This window comes from Strigops habroptila, chromosome 9 (assembly GCF_004027225.2).
Source record: "Strigops habroptila isolate Jane chromosome 9, bStrHab1.2.pri, whole genome shotgun sequence".
Classification (NCBI taxonomy): Eukaryota; Metazoa; Chordata; class Aves; order Psittaciformes; family Psittacidae; genus Strigops; species Strigops habroptila.
In genome coordinates this window covers 18,099,494-18,124,369 of record NC_044285.2, presented here as the reverse complement: position 1 = coordinate 18,124,369, position 24,876 = coordinate 18,099,494, and the positions used below count along the sequence as shown (strand labels likewise).

The 24,876-nt window shown below is 40.9% G+C and overlaps 2 protein-coding genes across 4 annotated transcripts in view; one reads left to right on the top strand and one right to left on the bottom strand.

Annotated features, from left to right (window-relative positions):
- The window catches only part of USP3 (ubiquitin specific peptidase 3), a 91,275-nt gene that overhangs the window by 57,094 nt on the left and 9,305 nt on the right, over positions 1 to 24,876 (bottom strand). For 2 of the 3 annotated variants that reach the window (XM_030497016.1, XM_030497018.1), the window contains 2 exons: positions 23,770 to 23,866; positions 22,700 to 22,781 (listed from right to left, as the gene is read on the bottom strand). The gene's annotated coding sequence lies outside the window, so the exon portion shown is untranslated. Of the gene's footprint in view, positions 1 to 22,699; positions 22,782 to 23,106; positions 23,228 to 23,769; positions 23,867 to 24,876 lie in introns of all 3 variants that reach the window. The other variant, XM_030497017.1, reaches the window with a different exon arrangement.
- Positions 1,380 to 24,499, top strand: CA12 (carbonic anhydrase 12). The gene is made up of 10 exons (XM_030497022.1): positions 1,380 to 1,502; positions 4,670 to 4,690; positions 9,958 to 10,137; positions 12,634 to 12,776; positions 13,586 to 13,681; positions 15,317 to 15,380; positions 15,842 to 15,999; positions 17,066 to 17,192; positions 23,157 to 23,241; positions 24,231 to 24,499. Exons 1-10 carry the CDS (start codon positions 1,412 to 1,414, stop codon positions 24,313 to 24,315), a joined length of 1,050 nt encoding a protein of 349 aa, XP_030352882.1. The 5' UTR covers positions 1,380 to 1,411; the 3' UTR covers positions 24,316 to 24,499.

Below are 24,876 nucleotides of genomic sequence, written 5' to 3'. Positions count from 1 at the left end.
AGCAACAACTGTGTGCTGATAGCTCAAATGCTTCTGTACACTCAGCATGCCCCTCTGTACAAACGTGGTAGACAGCATCCCTCTTTTATAGACGATGGCACTTAAAAAGCCATGTTAAAAGCATTTTCACTATAGCTCATGCTAGATTACATCTGGCTGAACCAAAACAAGCAGAATTACAATCTAGGTTTACAAAATACTAACGAGAAGTGTGAGCGAGGACCTGTGCTCAACCACAGCTGCTTCCCAAAAGCTACAAGATATAGTTAGTTGCTGCTGTTCTCTGCAGCCTGCCTCTGCCTGGCTTGAGGATGGGGCTACAGATGAGCTGCAGCAGCAGGCCAGAATCAAGCTCTACAGCAGGTCCCTACCTGGGATCTATACAGAAGTGAGCCATGCTCCAGTCAACTTCCCTTTATCAGCCTCATAAATGATGGTGGGAAAAAATTAGCAAGTCTGATAACATGGAGCAATGAAAAAGCAGATGATAAAAAAAGATGCTGAAAATAAAGCTTGACCAATCAAAACTAATACACGCTGCAAAGCTGTTACTGGGATGTAGTCAGCAGTTGGTAACAATTATAAAGTACTGAACTAAACCTAATAGCCTCTCCAATCCCACCTTCTGCTCCTCAGCTACCTATGGTGTACTCGGTTTAAGACGTTATTCCTCAATCACCTTCAGAAGAGGACATTAACTTATACCCTGTACTCCTCTACCCCTCTCCATACATGTCCCAAACATAACATTAGACTCTGGGGCTGTTTCATGATGAATTTTCACTCCTCCCAGCTTCATGTGTTCTCCTAGTTCCAAGAGCTTAAAAAAACCCCCTTCCCGACAAGTTGGACACTTTTTGTCAGAAGTGTCCATGGTCCCTCAGTTATTACCAGTCCCACACACAGCCCCAAGTCTCTTCCCTCCAGTGCTCACAGGGGCCCATTATGCTAAATCACACTGATCCAAAAATGGGAATTGAGGGAGACACTCTGAAATAGGCTGGAAAACCTCTGCTGTGGTATGGCCTATAAGAGGACAGCTTTTTTAAGCATTTGTGTCTCTGCTAAATAATTTTTGCAGTTCCACATTTAAATTCCCTCTCTAAGAGCCCTGTGAGGAGCTCACTAAAACTGAAGTAGTGAAGGATATGATCAGTTTTCTGAGGATGCTGTGACCTAGAGGCAGGTCTGATTACATCATTTGTTTTGGGTTGAGTCTCAGGAGCTTTATAAAAAGCAGTCCTAAAAGCAAGGAGAGACACAAGGGGAGAGAAGAGCAGAAGCTCTTCTTCAGCAGAAGCTCTGTATGTGCACTTTCTGCTATTTGCCACATATCTACAAGGGAGTTTCTTCAGACTGCAAAGGAAGAGGAACCTGTGAACTGTCGGACTATTATAAGTCTTTCCTTGAGATGTCAGCCAAGAGCTTCAGTATATTCACACTTACTACTCTGCTTATTTTCCTCCTAAAGACACCAGTCTCAATGCAAGCGCCGTTGAATGGTAAAGTCTTTAAGCTTTCTATTTTATTGTCACATGTAACTTAGGGCAGCTACTGTATGCAGGAAACTGGCATCTTCTAATTATTACTATTTCGATAGCATGCTTGAAGTTGTATATTGTTGTAGTCTGCAGTTGTTTGGTATCCTTGTTTCAATTTCTCAGAATAGGTATTCTGATATATACAGGAAAAAGAAATTTGTCCTCTGATGTAGTCTGCATTACAGACTTCTTGCATGCTCAGTATGCCTTGCTTTGTGATCTTATTGTTTGTCACAGAATGAAGTAGAGACTGGCCCTTCTCAGAGTAGTGGAAGCATCACACCTTTCCCTCTGCCCTCAGAGGGAAAAGAATGCAATCCCTGTGAAGCACCCCATACACTAGACCTCAGTCTCTTATATTTAAACAGAACAGTTTCAGGAGGCTAACATTCCTCCCTCTCTTTTTAAGAGCTAATGTTCATCTATTCAAGCTGATTATAATCAATTTTCATCCATTCAAGCTAATTATAATCCACCTAGTTTGATTACAGGTTGTAAGGGAGAATCATTGTAAAAGGTTGTGTGAGAAGACTTACTCAGCATGTGTAGTTATGTGACAAAAATCCTGAAGGCTCAAGTGTAATCCAGAGCTGTCAGCTTCATGCAGAGCTCTGCCAAGACAAGACTTTACTGGGGTTTTCACATGAGCTACATGAGAGGTGGAAATCACAGTTTCAAGGTCCCCTTCTTACTGTGGGCATATATCCTCTGAAAAATGGCTACATTCTCTAGCGGAATCTCCCACCTGAAGGGCAGAGGTTCCTAGACCTTGGAGCTTTCCAGACTAACAGAACAAAGCTCGGTGCTTTCCAGGGGCTTTCCCTGACAACTCAAGGTTCAGAAGGGAAAGATGTGTTGAAAAGATATGCCTTACAATACATGTTGAAGGGAATGCTGGAGAATCCCTATCTTACAATTAAGAACCCCAGTACCAAGAAACGGCAAGAGCTATGGCATCTGCCTGTCTCTGACATCTTCCCAAGTCAGAGAAACAACTAACATAGATTATCACAACTAAAACCATTTCCACTTTCCCAGCTCCCCAGTGACATTGGAGATGTATTTGTTCCCTGCACAGTGATCAGTGACACACACATACACTGGCTCTAGGAACCTCTTCTGCCATGCACGGGTGTGTAACCGTGTTACTCATCAGCATTCACCCTAACATGAACAAAAAGGCAGGAGAGTGCTCACAGGTACAGAGCTGTTGATAGTTCCCTTCTAGATGTGAATCAGACATCTATTGGCTCTCCTCCAATTCTGTAAGCTTATGTGACAGTCTGGCTCATCCTCATTTCGTTATCAAGCAGAATAAGGGTAATGCAACCTTGTTCAGAGTCTGAGGATGGCAGCTCTACATGTTCATTCAGGCAAAATCAAGAAGATTCTGCCATCTGGTCATCTATTCATCTCCTGATCTAAGTTGGATGAAATAAGCATTAACTGTGCCTCAGCCCTACCTACACTTGTTGCTATTATTGTGCTCATCAGTAAAGTCACAATGGTAGTGAATTGCAGAGCATCAAAATGCTCTCAAGCTGAGGAAAATTTCACTTGGCAAAAGACTTTAAGCTTTCATTTATTTTTATTTCAATTACCATAAATGCCCAAAATATTGAAAATATCTGAAATTGACTGTTTAAAGGTTGCTCTAGATTAAAAAAATCATAGTTTTGACACTTTGTACACATTGTAATGGGAAGTAAGAACATGAGCAGAGAGTAGCTACTGTAGTTAAGCCACTATATTTTCAAACCTGCCTCAGCTGAGGATGTGGCAATTTCTAAAAGCTGTTGATGGTCAGTCGCTATCTTCATGCAAGTTTTACTTACAGAACGTGCTGATCAGTGGACACAAGCACCCCCCAAAATAAATCAGTAAGAGATGATCCTTTGCAGAGAGAAGGAGAGAGGAGAAGGAGGTTTCTCCTCTTGCAATCTAAGACAGTGCATGAATTCTTCTACACGAGGAACATGGGGACGTGAGCCAGGATGATTACACAGACCTCATTTTGAGAATTCCAGTGTAAAAGAACAAGGCACACTGGTCCTAATGAACTGGAAGCAGAGAGCTCAGTGTTCCCAGCACATATCACTACTAAAGAGCTAAGCACAGATGTTTTGCACATCCCTACAAGTTAATCCCAAAACATTTCACACCACATTCTTTGGAGAAGAGCTGTATCTGTGACCACACTCCAGAGTACAGTCAAGGATCATGTACTGAGCAGACATGTGCATGTAAGGATAGATATGTGCCTGCCTGCATGTATGCACACACGGGCATTCTGAGTGTTTGCAAGACCTGTAATTCAGGACTGCTTTCTAAGCAGAAATTAAGTTGAATTTGCAGAGAGTACAGATATCCATTATCCTGACAGCCAAAGCTGTGCAGGTCTGTCAGGACAAGCACCTGCAATTACCCAGCAAGCTGAATGACTAAGTAGGTTTCAGGACCAGAAGAAAAATAAATTAAAAAGAGCATTTAATAAGTCAAGACTTTTCCAAAGACAAGCGAAGACATAGTCCCAAGTTCAGTACCTCAAACCATGGATGAGTACTGGTCATTCTGACACTCACTCAGCCCCCCAGGATTCTCTGAGTTATATGGGTTCATGGTTCACGCTCCCTTTTTTCAACGTCCATCTATTCCTGTTTCAGTTGGCCAATCCCAGAGCCCCTGTACAGAAACGACTGTAGCAACTGGCAACCCACCGATGGTTTTCAAACTCCCCAACTAGGCATGAGGGGGATCATTATAGCTACACCCCATCTCTATTCCTTAGTTTCCTAACTGGAAAAATACCAGGAATGTACCTACACACCGAGTCTGTGGCTATTCCACAAAAAAACCAAAAACCACACCACCAAAAAGCCAACAAAAGTTTCACTCCAGCATTTAAGTAACCACAAGAAAGTCACCCCTATGGGCAGGAACACAGGGATAATTATAATTTGGGTGAGAAGTGTTCATGAGCTTTGAAAGTCTCTGTGTTTTGCTCAACATTTGGGGACAGAGAGTTAAAAGTATTGCAAAATTCAGCACGTGGGCTTAAGTGACAATTTGTTTCTTTATAGACTAAGATCAATTTCAAATACTCATAGCAATATTTTGTCTTTAAACAGGTTCAAAATGGTCTTATATTGGTAAGTACAAACTAATTTGTACATACTAAGTAGTAGCTTTGCTCTCTATTTTAATGACAACATGCCAAATGTATGCTGGTGAGAACCTACTTGGTTCACTGTCTTTACCCAGGTTTGGATCTGTCCCATCATCTTGAAATCTGTTATTTGGACATTGGGTTTCATATCTGGGTGACTGAGAGTCAGTTATTGGGTTCTGAATTGCCTTAAAAAGTGACAGGAACTTCACCAGGAAAAGACTGGCCCCACAACTGCAGCAGTTCCCCAAAGCCCTCTACATCCCCAGCAGTCACAGACCAGCAGCACATTTCAGCCTGGTTCTACAGAGAACATACCTCTCCCTACCCAGATGGGTCTTAATTTTTAGGTAGAGTCAGAGTTCAGCAAGTCACCTGTATTGTGTTACTGGAGACTCAGCATCCCGAAAACTACAGCACTCACAAGGTAGAATAAATTATACTCAGGAAAGCAGTGTTATACTGTACAACAGTCCTTTCAGTCAGCTACTAATCCAGAAGGATCTGATGGCTGCTCAAGAAGAATTATCTAGAGATTTTAAGGGATCAAATCATCTGGCCTGCTATTCCTCATTCAGAGTAGTGTTCTACATACCACATGCCCACAGAGAAGTAGGCAGTACTGAGAATCTCAGCAAAAAAAATCTTGTTCTTAAGCCTTTGGTGCTGCTCCAAGACAACACAAAGAACCTCTGAGGCTGAAATTCCTGCTAGTAACTACTCCCTTTGGCTGTGCTCCAGTTTACCTGAGTTGCTTCACATAAGCAAAAGGAAAACTGTCAGCTGCCTGTCTATAGGTATTAATCTAACTGCCAGTATGCATACATACACTTCACATTCTCATTAGGAAAAAAAAGCTTGAGACAGTCTTAAGAACAAAAGCCTGGGTTTTCCACCCTCTCAGCAGCCACCAGATGAACCTAACCCTGCTGGGTAGTAAGGAAAGCAGAACTTGTTTTACTACCATCAAAGTGGCAGTTTTGTCTTCCTTCCTAGGGTAACACTTGCTTTAAATTAGTTACTTCTCCCTTCCCAGGACGCTGGGTACCTGTGTTTCTTTCAGAGTATGCTATTCTCAGTGCCCAATTTCACCAATTCCCGTTCTGACACAGGCTTGCTCTGTGTCCTCTGAGGGATTGCTTCACCTTCTGTACAAACTGAAGTGTATCATCAGAAAATGTTATCTTAGTTAAAGAACTAAAAGAATTGTTCTGCTGCCCCATAGGAGAGCACATGCATGCAGCTTTTGGCAATGCTGCTGTGGGGCTGGGAAGTGCAGGCCTGATGTCCTCTACCCCAGAAGAGAATTGGTAGAATTGGAGAGGCGGGCTTCAATTCTTTGGATTCTGGCTTTCTGCTTCTGTAATGTAAGAGGGCTGGAATGAATTCAAAGAGCCAGAATCACTCATTGAGAGTGGACAAGCAGCTACAATAGAGAAAACTAGCTTTACAGCCAAGTTTAAAGAAACAGTGCCAAAGGAATTACTAACGTGCACAAGGGGAGAACTTCATGCTACAACACAAACACAAGAATTGTTGTTACCAAACGTCAGGCTAATTGAACATACAAACTCTTTAGTTTTACTGATGCCAAATACTCCAACTCAGCGAGATGCTGAGAACCTGTGCTAAGACCCCTCCACTTCCCCTTAGGAAATGCCAGCTTCAGTGAACACACCAGAACATGCCCAAAATTTCTCATGTGGCACTTGAACGGAGTAGGAGAGACAGCTACAGCCCTTGGCAACCCCTCTATCTCACAAGCTTCCCTCTGGACGAGCACGTGGAAGATACACACATACTGGCTATGAGTACACAGAATGATACGACTGAGCTCTGCCTGTGCTCTGAGCAAAATGAAGAACATGCAGCTATGTTACTGTGGCAGGGAGCCTGGACCTTCAGCCTTCACTGCTAGCTCAGCCCAGGGCTAACAGCAGCTATACAGCTTCCAGCTGGCTGAGAACAGGGCAGAGTGCTCTGCCTGGCTGCAAAAATACCACAGACATTTGCTCCCCGTGTTACTGACCCAATGCATTTTACTACGTTAGTTTGGAGAACTTGGATACTCAAGTGAGAAGCTTGAGCAATATGAATATTCTTTTGCTCAAACAAAAGTCTGTTAGTAACACTGGTGTTTCATAGGCCTCTTTCCTTCTTTTTTTAAGTCAGCCAAGGTACACACCCTGGGAGCAGACACCACTGTTGTTCTTAGAGGAACATCTGTCCTGCACCACCCAGCAGCGCTAGTGCTGTGGGGCTGGCTTCAGGCTCAGGCATGGGAAGCTAAAAGCTGTCAAGGGAGGCGATACAACAGACGCATGCAGCCATGGTGCTGAGGGTATTGTCCTCAGCTCACTGCAGCTGGGCAGCAAGACTATCCAAAGAACCACCACTACTTCATTTACAGACATCTCTTACAGAACAGCCATGAGGGCACTGCCAGGCTCAGGGTTATTTACAGCATGACAGGGGCATGGGATCCTCAGAGCAGCAAACATCACCTGAGCTGCCTGGGTCTTTCCCTTTGTCACAAATATGATCACAAAAGGAAGAAATTAACTACTAAGATATTTTTGCAATACTTCTCTATGTTAATACCTTTTGAGACTTGTAGTACAGGCCAGTCTTAATACACTCACATGCTATTCTTTATTCAGCAGTGATCAGACAGAGTCTTTGTAAACACAATGTGATTTCCACTGGATTTATCTGAATGTGCTGGCACAGAAAAAGGAGAATCTGGTTCACAATCAATCATTCATTTTCAACAGAGCTAGCTGAGAAATGCCTTCCAGCTGTGTGGTTTATCTACCATGGAAATCTCAATTTCACATATGCAAATCCAAGCTGCAGTGAGCTCAGCTCTTTGAGACAGGAATTTTGTGGCACTGAAATTAGGAAGACTATGTGACAAAGGGCAGAATTTCTAGAAAAACTGGTTTGTACCAAAAAAGGGTTTTTTTGTTTAGTTTGGCTGTTGGGGTTTTTTTGGTTTTTTTTTTTTCAATGGAGCAGGAGTGAGAAACAAGCAAAAACTGCGGTAGCTGAGAGGCCTGTGAGTGGAGCAGCAGATTTATGTCAAGGAAAAGGTAACTGCTAGTAAGGACCAAGGTACCTAAAGACTGCAGCAACTACAGCATTTTATAGAAAATACCGAAGTTTCCCCTCTGAACTGCTGATGTTGGTGTGGAAGTTCCCATACTCTGCTGCCGACTCCCAAGGGCATTCAATTCAGCCAAACATACTACTGCAAAAGTGAGGGGTACTTCATGACATGGTTTCCACTGGCTGGGACTAGACTTCTATTTTATGCATCAAATAAAAATTACCTATTTAATTATCAAGTCTCCAGACCTATGATATGTAATACATACCTTCTTGCAAACTATCTTAGCAGTGCACAGAAACCCCAAACCTTTTAAAATTACTGAAGTCTTTTTATAATAAAGGCTTCTCACCAATTTTTCTGGCGCTGCTGTCGTCTTAGCTTCTTGGAAAGTGTTATATTTCAGTGTCACTGTCTTGCACATCAAGTTTCAACCTCAAGAAACTATAATTTTCTCATATACCCTGATACATATTTTCCTGGGAAATATGCTCAAGTATGTATATCCCATAGTACGGAATTTATGCTCCTCTGAATGGATCTGTAATTTCCCAAAACATATGGAAAGGATAGAATACCATTTCCTACAACAGCCGCATAACATTTATTAGCTTTTAAAAATAATTTCCATAACTTTAAGGTAGTGCCATGAAGATCTAAGAGGAGAGAAATTAATGTGATTGGCAGCAAACTAGAGCCCAAGACCTAAGTTAAAGCAACGTCAAGGCCTATTTACACTGAAAAGCACTGAGTCTAAGTATCCAGACTACAAACAATGTCACATACAAACCGATGTCTTGAACAATTTTAAAGAGCTTTAACAAGGAAGTAAGTCTGCCTTTGAGCTCCAGTACTGAAGTTGCCAATTCTGTGACATGCACTATGTCAGATTCACCTCCACTATCCATACCCTTGGAAACCGTCTTTCACACAAGTGAGGCTCTAATAACATTCTCCTGACTGTTAATTTTCCTTCAGAAAGGATCTGAACTTGCTTTGCTACTGATAACCCAATCTAACATTAGATTCTGGCAGTCACAATTTATGAAAGATGTAATACTTCAAAGAAGCCACAAGGAATATTTATTATAGGTTTGGAAAAGAAGCCTTTTAATCAAAGACTCGAGGAACTCAATCTATTTAGTTGAACAGAAGTGAGAAACTATGTCCTCTATAAGTATTTCAATTAGAAACAGAAGTATACTTACAGGAGGCTCTTCAATTTCTAAGCAAAGGATTAAAAGCAACCACTATCTAAATGAAGTCAAAGCTAGACAAACAGTGAAAAGCAAGCTGTCAAGGAGAGTAATTATCCATCGGGAACTAATGAAGTATCTTTCACCTGCAACGCTTAAAGGAAGAGTAGACCTTTTTTCCCCTCTGAAAAATATGACCTCAGTGAAGTAGAAATTAACCCAGGAAGGTCCAATGGCCTGTGTTACACAGATCAGGCTGGGTGATCCCAAAAGACCTTCCTGCCTTAGAAAAAAACATGATGAATCTTCAGAGTCAAGTTGAAACACAAGTTGCAAGTATCTCTTTCGGTATTTAAACCCAAACGGTCTCAACTTACAGCTTACAAACAGCTGCTAGCTATTAATGTGTAATTAAATCAAAGGCACAATTAAAAATGTCTTGATATTATCTATTCTTTGTAGATCCTACCTAGGGCAAAAGACTGTGATGAAAGATTTCACCAGAGTTTGAGCAAGTTATTGCAGGGCAAATTATTGTAACACCTTCCATTTTTGCATGTTCTCTTTTCACTGTGGGTTATGCAATGTTGCTAGATGGAGCCAGACAGCTTATATGGTAAGGAAAAGCCCATTCTGGTCTGTTTTTCTGTGCACCGAAAAGGATGGAAACTTTCCTCTGTCAACATCAAGTCACTTCTTTCAGCAATTCTCTTCCAAAGGCTGGAAGAGCTGCATATGCCTGTTACTTCCATAGGGAAAAATAATTCACATCACTAAATAATCCAAATACTGTCACAGATCCAAACTCTACTTGTCATGCTTGTGCCTAAACAATTGGGAAAAGGCTGCTTTTCCAAATTTTGGGTGAAGGCTGAAACAGGGGAGTTTTTATATTACTTGCATAGTTAAGGCTTGACAAATATGTCTTTTTGTTAATTTATACAGGTCCTGATGGAGAGAAGGCCTGGCCAAAGAAATACCCATTTTGCGGAGGAGTATTCCAATCACCAATAGATTTTCACAAAGATATTCTCCAGTATGATTCTAATCTCTTACCTTTAGAATTCATAGGCTATAATGTGTCCTCCACTGACCAGTTTACATTGATCAATAATGGTCATTCAGGTAAGGAAGCTCAATGACAGCACGGGATTGTGAAGGAAAGAGGGAAAAAAACGTTGCTGAAGCTTGTGATTTTTTTTATTTCATGGGTGAACTACTTTGATTATCAGATGAAATTAAGCTGTAATGACAAAGGCTTTACATCAGTATACCTACACCTCCAGAACAGGCTAGGGAAACTTGGGAATGTACTAAGTACAAATGGATTCGCAGTAACTGAATTGACTATAGTCATGCCAGAATTAATTCCTGAGTTTTTCTTATTACTTTGGTTGGAGTGCTCTTAAATGGAAACAGACTTCGTGAATCTGTTAAAAAGAGATAAACTTGTACAATATGGGTGCAATGGGTCTCTGACATTCCAGTCTAATCAAAGCAGCTCAGCTGAATTGGAGGGGGGAAGCTAGGAGCACCATTCTGTTCCTTTGACTTGAAATAGAAACCTCTTTAGTGTAAGATATGACAGATAGATAAAAAGACAGAAGAATAAGTAGAAACAGCATACAAATGTGCCCTCCACTGTAGTCCTAAATCAAAGCATCAATACAGCAGGTAAAAGCACAGAAGTGCAGTCTCATAAAGGTCTACTATATGACATAACATACAATACCAGTAAGCTAGTCCCACCATTTTTTCTCCCTTCCTGAAACATTTGAAGACACAGAAATAAGAACAGTTATAAGGCCCTCCTTCTTTGTAACCTCCTTTACTGCATAGGCACCAAAAGAACCTGTGTTATAAAATGGCCTCTGCCTCTGCTCTTCTCTGGCACACTTGGTTAAAAGATACCCAACACACAAACACTGCTTTTTTAACTCACTCCTTCAGTGGGGTAAACCTGCTTTGTACAACATCATAAGCCCATTCTTCAGTATGGGCCAACCTCTTAGGGTATGGCTCCTGGTTTTCCTCTTGACCAATCTCTCCATCAAAACTAGGTTGCTTTAGAATAGGAGTGGCTGGAACACCCCTTCCTTGTGGACCTTCTTTTCCTAAGAGCTTTTCTCAGTCTTGAGTGAAAGATTGGACTGTCACAGCTGAATGTATTAGGCTGGTGTAAGTGACAGGCAATAAGCAGAGAAGGAAACGTTCTCATTGTGGACTTTAGCTGTGCCAGAAAACAAGTGGAGACAAAAGAACACGTTGAGAGGCTGTCCCTCACAGTCACACAGGTATAAGAAAATTCCTCACAGAGCCCTCTCATAAATCACTCACATTGTTAGATCTTGCCCCTAAGAAGTTCAACGGTTTCCTAATGTAAGCCAAAACTAAAATATATCCCCCCCTCAGTAAAAAGGGGAATTCACTTCTAAGGTCAGTGCTCTCCTAGAAAGCAGGGGACATGCGACCCACGCTAGTAACCTCACTCTGATACAAACCTTAATTGCTCTGAGTAATGAAAAATTAGCCTCTGTCAGAGTGATCATTGCCTCATCTGCTGCTATCTTATGGCTAGAGAAGAAATCAGCAGGATGCTTAGTATTATGGTATCAGTCATTTCTACATATAACTAACATGCTTCAATGGCCAGCTAATCCAGATACAATTATCTACTTGAACTAGACTGAAAACAGCAGAGCTCAAAAGAAGCTTTTTAGCACTAGCATAAAGACACACAGGCTTGCAGCTGTTCATACATTAAGGTTTTGAGCCTTGTTTCCCATGCAAAAGATGTCTGGGACACTCCAGAAACAAACTGTATTCACACTGGAAAATAATAAACTGCAAAGAAATCAATCTGTCCTTTACATAAATGGTTGCTTCATGAAGTACCAAAATTCTCCAGGGAATAACTCTGTTTCTGCTGAGAATTACTACTGTAATTTCTACCAAAAACAAAAGCCAAAGCCCCAAACAAAAAAAACCAGCCTGTCTTCCACACTGGAGAGCATCAGTGAGCAGAAGGGAAGGGAATGCATACGACGGTCTCCAGCATGTCAAGAGAGGAAATGCTGGTTCTTAAAGCTTGTGATTCTCTCGCTGCTTGACATGGGTGCTCTGCGTTTTGGGGGGAATGGGAAGTTTATTTGGTTTTGCCATATGCTCCTAAAATAACAGACAAAGGAGTTCAATATAACAAGAGTCTAAAAATACCATGAGAAATATTAATTTATTAAGCCATTTTCAACCACTAGAAGGGGCTTGAGAGAAGGCACATAAGCCTAAGTTTTGCTTCATCATGTCAATAACTGTCTCTTTAATAAGACTGATTTTCCATTCTTCAGTGAGAGTAAAGATTTCCATTAGCAACAATTCTCACATTCAATTCCTAGTTTAAGAAAACAGAAAAAGGGTATACTCTAAATTCTTCTGAATTGCCTAGAAAGGGTTAAATACAACTAAAGTGTTTATCTCCTGTCACAGACTGAGATGGATACGAGTTAAGAATCTGCTTTGTTCGTATTCCATATGTAATATACTTAGACATACATATACATTTGCCCTGTGCTTGAAAGCTGTGGTATCATTTGCTTCCATCTGGTTTTGGTCTGCTTACAGTGAAAATGTACCTGTTGCCTTCTATGTACATCAGAAACCTCCCGTTTGAATACACAGCATCTCAACTTCACCTCCACTGGGGAAACAGAAACAAGTCAGAAGGCTCAGAGCACACAGTCAGTGGGAAGCATTTTGCAGCAGAGGTAAGCCAGGCTCAGATCAGGGAAAGAAACAAAGAAGGCTGGGCAGGTCCCATTGTCTCGAAGTGGGAACTTTATCTTGGGCATACGGCTTTAAAAGGCTGCAAGGTTCTAATCCAAGTATTTACGACCTGGGTATACACTAATATACCTGGGTATACACTAATAAAACACATTGTGCACCGCAAAAAAAGGATAGACCCCGACATACTTTCCTGAATATGCCAAAAGTCATATCTTCTAGCTGCATGACATCGCTTCTGCTTTTACTCACCTTCTTCTATCCAGTGAAGAACTATTTGTTATCTTTTCCAATCCTAAATTACAGATTTGTGAAGAGACTCTGAAAAGCCATACCAATCAGATATTTACCCCAAAACGATTAAAAGAGAAATCAGTCAGAATAATTTGCTTATTTTGAATAATTCATTTCTTCTCTAGTGACATTTAACCCCAGGTTTTGCATTCTAAACACTGGAGAGTCCCAAGAGCGCCAAGGTGTTACTTGTTCAGAAAAATTCCCTAGTACTGCAGTCAAGATGGCTTGAAGCTGAAATGATTGATCCTCTTCCTCCCTCTGCCCCATTATGTGGAGGAGGGGGGGTGTAACTCAGCTGCAGCAGGGCTGGGAGTGGAGTTCCAGAACCTTCTGCCTTTCTCTAAAAAGATCTCACCACCACACCCAGAAAGCACTGAAGGATCCCACTGTATTGTCTTAACCTGAGATGGCTGCACTGGTCCTTTTTAGCTGTGAAACAGAAATGTGAGCATGCCCCAGATGTTAGCATAACATACTATCTCCTTCTTCGTAGCTGCATATTGTACACTATAACTCTGAGAAATATCCAGATGTAACAGCAGCAATGGACAAAGCAGATGGACTGGCGGTTTTGGCTATTCTTCTTGAGGTAGGATCAGGACCTTTTTTTGTTTGGCTGAGAATATACTTTCAATCATTAAACCATCAGAGACCTCTAACCTACAAATTTCCTAGATTATTTAACAATGCTGTGGCTGATCAAGCTTCTTCCTTCTCTCTCTTAGAAAAGGGCCAGATTCCAGCAGCACATACATAAACAGGAACAAGTTTTAAGAAAAGAGGAATTCTGAATATTTCCTCATGTTTTTCAGTAAATTATCTTCAGCTATGTTAAATCCACTTTTGCATTCACTTACAGATTAAGGATCAGTAGAGTTTGTCAAACAACAGTGGATTTCAAGCTCACTTGCTGAAAAGTTGCCTATTGTAGCACAAAGCAGTTTTAAGACAGCAGAGACACAGGCAGACACAACCCTGGTTTTGGCCACTATATGTAATTAGGATTTGACCACAGTCTTCAGGCTGCAAACTTCCTAGATTCTTTGAATCACATATTACAGTAAACAAGTACATTCAGTGCCCTTTTTAAGATGACAGAAGGACAGCTTTCCAATTTTCTCCACTAAAGCCCCACACAGAGGCAATTAAAGAGAATAACGATCTGAAAGAAAAACTTTCAGAACCTTGTACATACATAATTCTCCTTTTTCTTGAGGAATAAAACTCCTCAATAAGATAACTAAGATTTCACATTTCCATCAAAAACATGAGTCTCTAGTCAGGAGACAAAGCTCTAATTCTCCAATTCTCCTTACTATGACCCAAGCTCACTTCCTAGCAACTCTAAGACTATGGCCAATTTTCTGTTAAATTTCAGTTCATTTGGAAGTTGCAGCTGCGAGAAGTGTCAGAGTATTGTGTATTATGCTAGGGAATAATACTGGGATTCTGCTTATTGCTAAGCAATGGTGCTTCAAAATCAAATAGGGGAACAATGGAGATTAGGTCTTTGAAAAGCTTTCAGACAGCTGGTGGCCATTACAGTTGATCTAAGGACACCAGTTTACTATGTCGTCAGAAGAACTCCTAAGCACCAACTCTAAAGGATTAATAAAAAAGGCATTGATTATTAGACTGAAAAGCTGCTGGTAGCAGTTGAAAAGCATGGTCTTGTTTGATAGTTGAGTTATAGCCCTTGCCAAATAGTTGAGTTATTGCCCTTGCCAGTGGCCCTGCAGTACCCAACAGTGTCATTCTTTATCTTACTGGACTATGAGGAGCAGCAGACTAAAAAATGTTTGTGGGTGGAAAAATGTGGCTTTGACTAGAAACCAGTAGATGATCCAAGAAATCTGTCAGTTGAGAACTTATGCCTGAAACGTTTTCAGAGGAACTGGTTTCTCCTCATTTGCATGGCATGCTGAACAGGCAAGGGCAATAGGGCCTTTCGAGCACACACAAGAGGTCTACAGTGCAGTTAAGATAGTATTATAACGAAGCAGCTCTAATAGCTCTCTGGAATAAGAGCATTATTGGGGTTCTGAGGATAGTGCCAATGTTTTGCGTAAGAAGAGTACTTATGCCATTCTAGTCTATGAGCATCTGGACAGTGGAGACACCTTATGACAGAGGCCATCAAATACTGCTGCCTGCTGTGTGCAGAAGCAGACTCATATTTGGCCTGCGGTGATTTGCACAGCTGTTAATAGTCTGTTCATTACAGATTGGATCCTTCAACCCATCCTATGAAAAGATCTTCAGGCACTTCCGGAATGTGAAATACAAGGGTGAGTGGCTATAAGCCTGCAATGGATTGAGAATGGCCAAGAATATCAGATGTCACCCTGAGAGGGATTGAACCACCTGAAGAAGCAGTCCAGAAATCCCAGACCAACCTGTGACAAACTCTGAAAGACTTAAAAACGCAGTGCCTTTTTGTGAAGAGTGTAGGGCTAGAAACACCATGTGTTTCTGACTGGGTCTTATTTCTTGCACATGGTGTTTTTTGGTTAAAATGGCCACTCTTTATCTTGCAGAATTCTGATTTGGAATCTAAGACATGATTTGTACAGAGGAAACCTAAAAAGCTGTATTCCTGATTATACTGGGATCGTCTCTGTTAAAATGTATTTTTCTTTTCCTACTGATATGACTGAAAGCATCCTACTTATTGAAAAGCAAATTCACTTCACTGGTGCACTACCTGTGTAGTAATGATGCAGCATTTAACATGAATCCCCTATTTTAGATCAGATGGTCCGAGTCCCTGGTTTCAATATCCGAGAACTGCTTCCTGACAGACTGGATGAGTACTATCGCTATGAAGGATCCCTGACAACTCCTCCCTGCTACCCTAGCGTTCTCTGGACAGTCTTCCGCCACCCTGTTAAAATTTCACATGAGCAGGCAAGTTTAAACCCAGCACATGTTCTCCTGAGTGGTGTCTGCCCAACAACAGCCAACACACATTCTCATTTCCTGGATTTCTCTTACATTCCTGTAAAACTGAAAGATGACCATTGCTAAAATCCTTTAAAAGTGGGAAGAGTAGCACAGAACTGACATAAATCACTTTCCTGTTCTGTTTGCAGTTAGCACGTTTTTCAGTTTACCAGAATAAATGAAGGACAGACAACTGCAAAGCAATTGGTATAGTACCAGCTTGAAAAATCACAGTCAAGTGAGATTAATTTCTCTTTTCACCATGTCCTTACTCCCTGCTTTAATCTTTCCATAAGTCACTTCCAGATTTTTATCCAGGCTTCATGTCTGAACCCTATTCAGAAGGTATTTCAGTGCTACTTTGATCTTGACTGACTCAGGCATGACTGATTGGCTAGATGTTAAGTTTCTAAAAGGCATGTGATAAGGTATTTGTCAATTTTGAACCTCCTGGCTTTTCTCCAACTTACTTTTTTGTGCTCGACTGATTAACTTCTTTTGTTCTTAGGTGGCCACTTCCACAGACTATAAACTGCCAATCACTGTCTTCTGATTCCCCTCATTAGAAACACAGGAGGAAAATGTTATTATTAAAATCTCTGATCAAATTACTGCCTGCTCCTTGTTATGAAAGTCCATTCTTAACTTTGTCCACTCTATCAGGTCATGTCTTTACCAAAAGTAGAGAGTTCCTTCATAAAGTAGCTTCTAGGACTGCTTAGGAGTTAGACTGTGCTAGGGAGAACATTGCTGCATGTTTCCTCCCATGCAGTTTTCCAGGTGGATAATTACTAAGCAGGTTTAATTTTACCAGGATGTAAACAAAATACAGGTATGGGTTTGGAGATATCACACTGTTTATACATCATTCTGTATTCGGCCTCACAGGCCACGCAAGGCTTAAGTATTACTTATCGTATCTTCTTCCCTTTGACTACCCCTTTGATTTCAAACACACACTCTCAGCAATCATACACTAGCATTGCTTTTTCGGTATTCTGGGAGCTGAACAGGGTGCTTCTCTTTTTAGTTACTGGCACTGGAAACAGCCATGTACTGCACAGAGAGTGATGACCCAGAACCCCTGGAAATGGTCAATAACTTCCGGAACGTTCAGGAATTCCATGAAAGACTGGTGTTTATCTCCTTCCGTGAAGGTGAGTTGTATGAATGCTTTTATGCAAAGAAACAGTGCACAGTGACTTGTGTAAACCCAAAACACTGAAGTGGCAGTCCTGTTGCACTGTACCAGTACAAAACCACAGTAATCTCATTTTCCCACAGTTCACTTGCTTCCCTTTTCTTCTCTCACTGCAATGTTGCATGGGCAACTGTACAAGCATAAGGTATTCGGAGAGTATACAAGAAGGGTTTTTTTCCACAGTGGATATCAGGCAAAGCCCTGCAACCCTTCTGATCAAAGGTGAGGAGATAAAAGACTGAAGACATGTTTGGCCTTGTCATGCTCAGCAGAAACACCTGCTGTCACTCCAAACACTAAACAGTTCTCTGTTCAGTGAGACTGAACTTCACTGAGCTGTTTCAGTCAGCCTAAGTGCTTGAGCTGACCTTGTCTCACCAGTGACATTTGCTGGTTCTCAGCAACTTCAGGATTGTTTTTATGCAGATTTAAAGGGAATCATAACTTTGCCTTTCAGGGAGACTCTGTTCTGGGGAAATTACACAGAATGAGAAGAGGTCCGTGAGGAATTAAAACTTGACAAATTAAAACAATTCATAACACTGGATTGTATGATCTAGTGTTACAAATGAAAAAAGATTTGCCATCTTACAAGGCAAACTGATTTAAAAGCTTAATTACGCAGTGTGACACGATGACAATGCACATGGGTTTTTTTTTTGGGGGGGGGGGAAGTGTGAGCACAAAAACCTGCATCTGTGGTGAGAAGCTCAGCTGTGCCCCACAGTAAGGCATCTGAGCATATTGTTTGTGCCAGATGTATTGTTCCAATTTCTGTGTTGCCTTGCAAACACTCTTAAGCAGTTGTGAAGCTGGCACGTACACTGAGGCAGATGAATATAGGCAAGCTATTTGAAATACAGAATAAAAGATTTTTAAAAGAAAAAGCAGACTTTATAAAAATGACTGGCCAAGCAGTAAACTTTCAAATTAATAAAACGTGTTAACACATCAGTTCAACTTTGCCTGCTAGTTTCTTCACTGTTCAGATGAAAGAACAGAGAACACAGACAGTCCCTTTCATAATATATCTTTTCTAATACAAAGCTATAAAGGAGAAAAGTGAAAATTAGAGATCAGCCAAAACAAATACCAGATGAAACATTTCTCTGAAATCAGAGATGATTTACATTTGTCAGCAAAAGTTGGCTGGTCTCTTTGCCTGATCAGCTGCAAGCAGAGCAGAGTGGAACATCAGCAGCATTGGGTAGTTATTTGAAGCAAATCTCCACCTTTGAGATAAAACCCAGAGACAATTTCCAAATCATTCTGTGGCTGGGGGCCATTTCAGTTTTCATGGGAACACTTTTAAATCTTTCTGAAGATTCCCATAGGAGGAACATAATTCTACCATGAAGTTTATTTTGAGTGCCTTCTCTGGAATTACTGCATGTAACTTAGCAATTATTTCAGTAAGTATGATGATGCTACTGTTTTTGCTACCTACGGGCACTTCTCTCCCTGAGTTCTAATGTTTTAGATCTTCATTTCTCTGTCTTTTTACTGGAGTGAAAAATACTTAACAGTTCAGAGCTGACTGACTATGTGGCTTGAACCACAAGCCATGAATTCCCATTCTCCAGCTCTGCATTCAATCTCTGTATTTCATTATCTCCAGAGCTCCAGTGACAAAGGCTACACCCCCCTAACTGCTGAGTTTCCTGACTTTCATTTTATAAACCCCTCTATCTGCAGTCAATACGGTGGGTCCTCGGGAGAAGTCTCATGGACCACGTGTATAAAGAGCAGGCTACAGTGCTGCTACAGGCAATGCACAGGTACATTGCCTTTCAGGGATCCAATTCAGGGATCCAAACTAACTCAGGTTCTCGCTTCTGTACACTCAGCAGAAAGCTACTGACTAGGAAAAAAACTGCTTTAACTTGCAGTACAGGTGCAGGAGCAATGATTTAAGAATTTAAGAAGAGATGGGATACTTCCCAGTTTTGAGGTGCAGAGAAACAGCATAATCATAGAATCATAGAATAGTTTGGGTTGGAAGGGACCTTAAAGGTCACCTAGCTCCAACCCCCTGCCATGGGCAGGGACACCTTCCACTAGACCATATGTTTAACAGATGATTAAGGACCTGAGGATGTTACACCTTATGAGTGAAGTCCTCACTATATGACTTTACTTTTACTGAGCATCTTGAAAAGTGCTCAGGTTCTCAAGGACTCTCCTGACTATGCACAGCTTCCAGTTTGTAAACATAGGCCTAGAAAATCAACTTTCCCCCAAAATAGCTGAGCAGTTTTCATCTCTCATCCTCATTCTGGAAGCTAGGAACAAACTAATTCCAGATATATTAAAAAAAGGTCCCCAAGCCTGCCGAGACTCCAGTGGCCTGTAAGCATCCACACTAGTTCTTTCCAGTCAAGCAGCTGAAGCATTTTTCTGCTTTCATCGCCATTTCTCCATGTATTTCTTGCCTATTTGCTGCCAAAGGTATCTTATCTTTCCCATTACTAGCAGCAGATAGCTAAATATTTAAGTCTAAACTAGTTTAGTTTAGTTACATCTTTCTTCTATTTAAAGCTACCATTTCTGCTCTTGAATTACTGCTGAGAGAAGTTACTCTCATCCATCACCTCTTTTCTCATTTTAATTTGTTCAGTGTTTGGAGCCCAGAAAACTGATTTGTTTGTATTATGTTGGTAACAAGAGGAAACCTTGTTTCTTGACTGTGATACGACTCTGCATTAGACAAAAGTTATTTCTCTGACTATACACATCACACTTGGGATTTTGCTGGCTCTGTCTCTTGATTTCTCATTGTATACTATATAACACCATAGTCTTAATTTTCTATTCTATCTTCATGCCTCTTACCAAGTCCCTAGGCCACCACCTGCAAAGAATAATGGTTAGAGAACAATGCCTCAATTTAATGTCATTTTTAAATGAGAACTACATTAGTAGCTGATTCTAACCAAAATACATAAGAAAATTGCAAATTTGCCAAATCATCAACAACCCTTAATAGCCCCACAACAAACTAGTATTAGTTGCAGAAATGGTATTCTGAATAAACTAAAAGGTGGGTGAAGAGCGAAAAAGGAGAAGAACCAGAGTATGTCAGTCCTTCAGCTTTTGTGGATTGGCCAATTAGAAATAGCCCTCTCCCCCATGGCATTCTTATATGACCAGGAAGAGGGCTAAAACTTTCTTCCCAAACCTCGCATCTCAACCACCGGCTGCCACCTAGACAACTAGTTGGGTCCAGAACAGCTATTACAGTAATTCCCGTCAAATCTCTGCTCAAGTCAGATTATGTACACTGATTTTAAAGAGCAAAACTGGGATTTGCAATATGGCTGCTGAGTTTCTGAGACTACAAGGTTTCCTCTGCAGGGTCCTTCTTATATCTTTGCACAAACAATTCAGGATAGCAATGATGCTATAGAAACACTTACAGGAGTAACAGAAATTCTGAAGTGAGGACCTACCTTATGTTTAAGACCAGTTCACCATGAAATCCCAGAGACCCAACTTTTACCTCTTTATCCTCTCAATTTGTCAAGATTCAATACCTGGTGGACTTGGCAAGGGTCTGTTGCTGATTGCTAACTGCACCTATGAGCCAGTGATTTTCTGGTCAGTCAGAAGTGAGAAATGCAGTTTTCCATCTGCTTCTTAAGCTGACCTTTCAGCACCTGACTACTGTCTCTCTGTAAATCACACTCAATACTTAAAAAGTAGAGAGTTATAATCCCAGTAACTGAAAATTGGATACTGTGCTTTTCATCCAGGAATCTCTAAACACTTCACAGAAATAGTATCAGCATTATTATTTCCATCTATGGGGGAAAATTTGACCCAGATGTGTCTTTCTCAAAACTGCCGCTGTCAACCAGCGCCAAACCCAAAAATATCATTCGGCTCTCCCTCTGCTAAACCACACTATTTAGCTCCCATACAGAGGTGATACCAGCTACAAAGACATTTTCAACATATCTTTAAAGCTGGCATGCCTTATCAGAGTTGAATTATATGGGTTATTGCCCATCCTGCTGTTCTTACCCAAGAACTGGCCTCTACGGCTACAAAAAGCATTGCTCAGTGCTACTTTACTAGAAACCCCATTCAATCTAAGTACATTTAATTACAAAAGCTCATTGACTCTATCAGTGAACCATAGAAAAATGTTCTACCCACTTCAAAAAAACGTATTCATCAGCCCTGTAATCTCACATTCCACCAACTGGGGCCACAAAGGCTCCCTCACAGGCGCAGCCCTTCACCACAAGGGAAAAATAAAACGGAACAAGAACAAAAAAGAAAAAATAAGGTTCCTGTCAAAGCACAATTAAAGTGCACCTGGTTGCTGGCTGAAAGTGCCCAGCCTGATGCAACCACAGGCAGTAACAGCAGACACTTATTAAGAAGGGAAGGAGAAGCCATACACAGAATCATGGCTTGGACCACGCAACCAGGCATTTGTGAACGAAATCCTGTTGTGCACACCCTAGGCCCCTGCTAAAGCAGGTTTTGTAGTGTCAAGACTGAGACCTCATCTTCACCTGAGCACAGGCGCCACAAGATGGGGCCGCTGAGCTGTGCCGTGTGTCAAATTGCAAACGAAGTGTTCGGTCATCCACACTTTGATGCCGCTTCAAATCTAAATTCATGCTCACTATTAACAAGTACCACATTTCAAAATGTCTCTGATCTTACAGGATTACTCAGCAAAACTTACACGTGCTTATAATGTCTCTTGCCTGTCAGCAGTCTATTCCAATAAAATCAGCTTCACCTACGTGCAGCTGAAATTTATTACGATGTTCCAACCTTCCACTGCCCACAAGTTAAACGGGAACTGGTGTCTCGTTTTGATTACAGCACCACGCTGAAATACTAGCTAACTACACTTTGCAAGAAGGTCTTCTCATCAAAAAGAAATGCCCCCCACCCCTCCTCTTCAAACTACAAGCTTTTTCCTACAATTATCTATTTGGTGTTTCATTTTGTTGTCCATTTGACCCACCTTTACCATTAAAAAACCTACACTTTTTTAAAACACAGTTTTAGTTGAACTGTATGGTTTGCAAGCTTCTTCTGTGCAGTCGTACTTAAAATTAATAAAGCATCTAATGGGTAAAATTGGATAAGGTTAAACTCCAGGTATTACATTTCTGTTTCCTCAACAGCTGATTTAATAAGAGGAAATATTTACATGGAGTACATGAAACCTGTCAGCTTCACTCTGAAAGGGTTCTGATGTTGCTTAGAGAAAAACAGGCATTTGATAAAATACAAAAAACAATGGGTAAAGGAATTGTGAAAAGGCAGTCAAGAGAAGAGTGCTCACCTTCAGGATCTTTGGGAAGGCCAAAATCAATATTGCCAAAAATATGCATGAAGGTCATTATCAAAGACAGCATTACAATGATAAAGCTTAATGTGTCAAGGCAAACATGAGATCACTCAGTTCTTCGTACTAATAGCTGAATTCATCCTTACCTTCTTAGATGCCTTCAAGCAATGTTCTCAGCAGCAAAGTGTATCACTCTTCAGCTGTCCACATTCAACAGTGTTCTTCTGCCTTGAAAAAAATAAAAGGCATCAAATTTAACATTCTTTGTGGCTCAGATTTAGTTCTTCAGTTTTGCTTATGCTCTCTTCTACATGAGAGCATTGAAATCCACAAAGTTTCTGATCTGCCATGCCTGTGCCTGCATGTTGGCTTTGTGTCTTCAGTAGGTATCTAGATTCACAGTATTGTGAACTGTGGATCCAGCTGTGGGATTAGGACCTTATAACATGCACCTATGCAAAGTTATCCACTCCATAACTGCAAAGTGGCATGAGCAGGCTGTAGGGAAGTTGCAGATGCAGAATGCAAATGTTATGACAGATCAGAAACTAACCTCCTCACAAGTGAATAAAGTTAACAGGTATGCTTTCCCTCCTTTCCTAGGTTTTGTTGTTTCTGCTGTGATAGCCTGTGTTCTGGGAGTGCTCATCATTCTTGCGGTAGCCTTCTGCCTACTGAAGAGGAAAAGGTAAGATGTGTGGCTGTCACACCACAGGAAAAGTCAAACCAAATTTTGTTTGTGTGTTGAAAACCTTGCATATTTTTTATAGTGGTAAAGTTTGATGTTTTATAAGATACAATCCCTTCCTACAAGCTTTGATTTGTTTGTATCACTGTAGGCGTTATTTCTCCTGTATCATGTACTCCCAAGTAACTATGTGATTGCCAGCAAAATATGGTTATATGGCTAAAAGTCCTATACTTGCTGCAATCTTTGTGCCACAGTGGCTACCATTCTGCCATTGTAGGAACAGTGGTGTTTTGTGAAAAGCAACCATATAAGGCCATTTTTCCACAAAATAATGATTACTTGAACAGTGCTTATGTAAACCCTTAAAGATACAAGGTCAGGAAACAGGGAATTGTATGTGAGTACTGGGGAGAACACAAAATCACTTTCCAGTCTAGGTACTGACTGCTCCCACAAGCAGTTAGGAAATGAGACTCCCCTTCCAGACAGAGCAGAACAAGCATGCTGGGTCGATAACAAACTTACCCAGTTTTTCTGCTTCTCAATTGCCATTTGTTATTTTTCTTGTTCTTTTTGCTAGCATTGCTGCTCCTGATTGCTTTTTGAATCCTTTAATTTCTTCCTAAAACAGCAAGTGAAACAAGAGGGGAATGGAGTTTTAGAAAAAAAAAAAACACTCTCCCAAAGGTCAAATCATTTAAGGGGAAGAAATCCGTACTGACAAGAGATCATTTAGCCACAGTGCCACCAAAGCCAAACTCTGAGGAAAAAGACTAAGATTACAAACTTCCCTACAGCCTGATCCCTTTGCAATCAGCACCGACTGCCTCACAGAATGAGTTCTCTAGAAACTGTAACAATAAGTTACATTTGCACCAGTACAGAGGAAAAGAATCTCATGCATGTACAATGGGCCATTTTAAGTAACTAATGGTGCTTTTCCCTCACTGGAATTACAAGTATTTAATACATTTGTTTTATTTTAGCTGCAGAAAGGGAAGCAAAGACAACAGAGGAGTCATCTACAAACCAGGCGCGTACAAGGAGGAAGAAGACATCTCCAAACTTTGATGCCCTGCTCTGTCCCAAAAGACCCTTTCATTCATAGCACTGATTTATTTTATGTTGTTGTAACACCTTTAGTTCTTGGCTAGTGACAGGCCTCAAGAGTGTTCTAAAAATGTACCAGCCACAAGTTTTCCGCAGCCCTTGTGCTCTTGTTTTCCAGGGAGACGTGACCAGTGAACACTCCTGAGCTAAATTCCTCACAACATGCTTTTCATGTTTGCTGCTTACCAAGTCCTGGTCTTCTAATTGATTTTACAGTTAATCCTAAACTCCAGTGTTATGGTTTGTTTAGCACAGATTTTCTCACAGGTATTCAAATCTGAAGACACTTATCCAGCTACACTCTTCCCTGCTGAATCAAGGTACTGGTTTAGCATCATGAATATAAGCAAGGACAATGTGTACTGGAGATCTGAATTTGAACTCGGTTGTTCAGCAGACAGAGTTTTTAAAATCACAGCAAACGATGCCAGTACATTCACCAGTGGCTTTGTAACAGAAATGCTAGAGGAAAAGACAAGTGTAAATGCGATGAGAGCCACAGGGATTGTTAATGGGGTTTAA

Coding starts and splice junctions, on each gene's coding strand:
- CA12 (XM_030497022.1), top strand. CDS start 1,412: ATGTCAGCCAAGAGCTTCAGTATATTCACACTTACTACTCTGCTTATT. Junction 12,777..13,585: donor GGAAGCATTTTGCAGCAGAG/GTAAGCCAGGCT, acceptor CCTTCTTCGTAG/CTGCATATTGTACACTATAA. Junction 23,242..24,230: donor TGCCTACTGAAGAGGAAAAG/GTAAGATGTGTG, acceptor GTTTTATTTTAG/CTGCAGAAAGGGAAGCAAAG.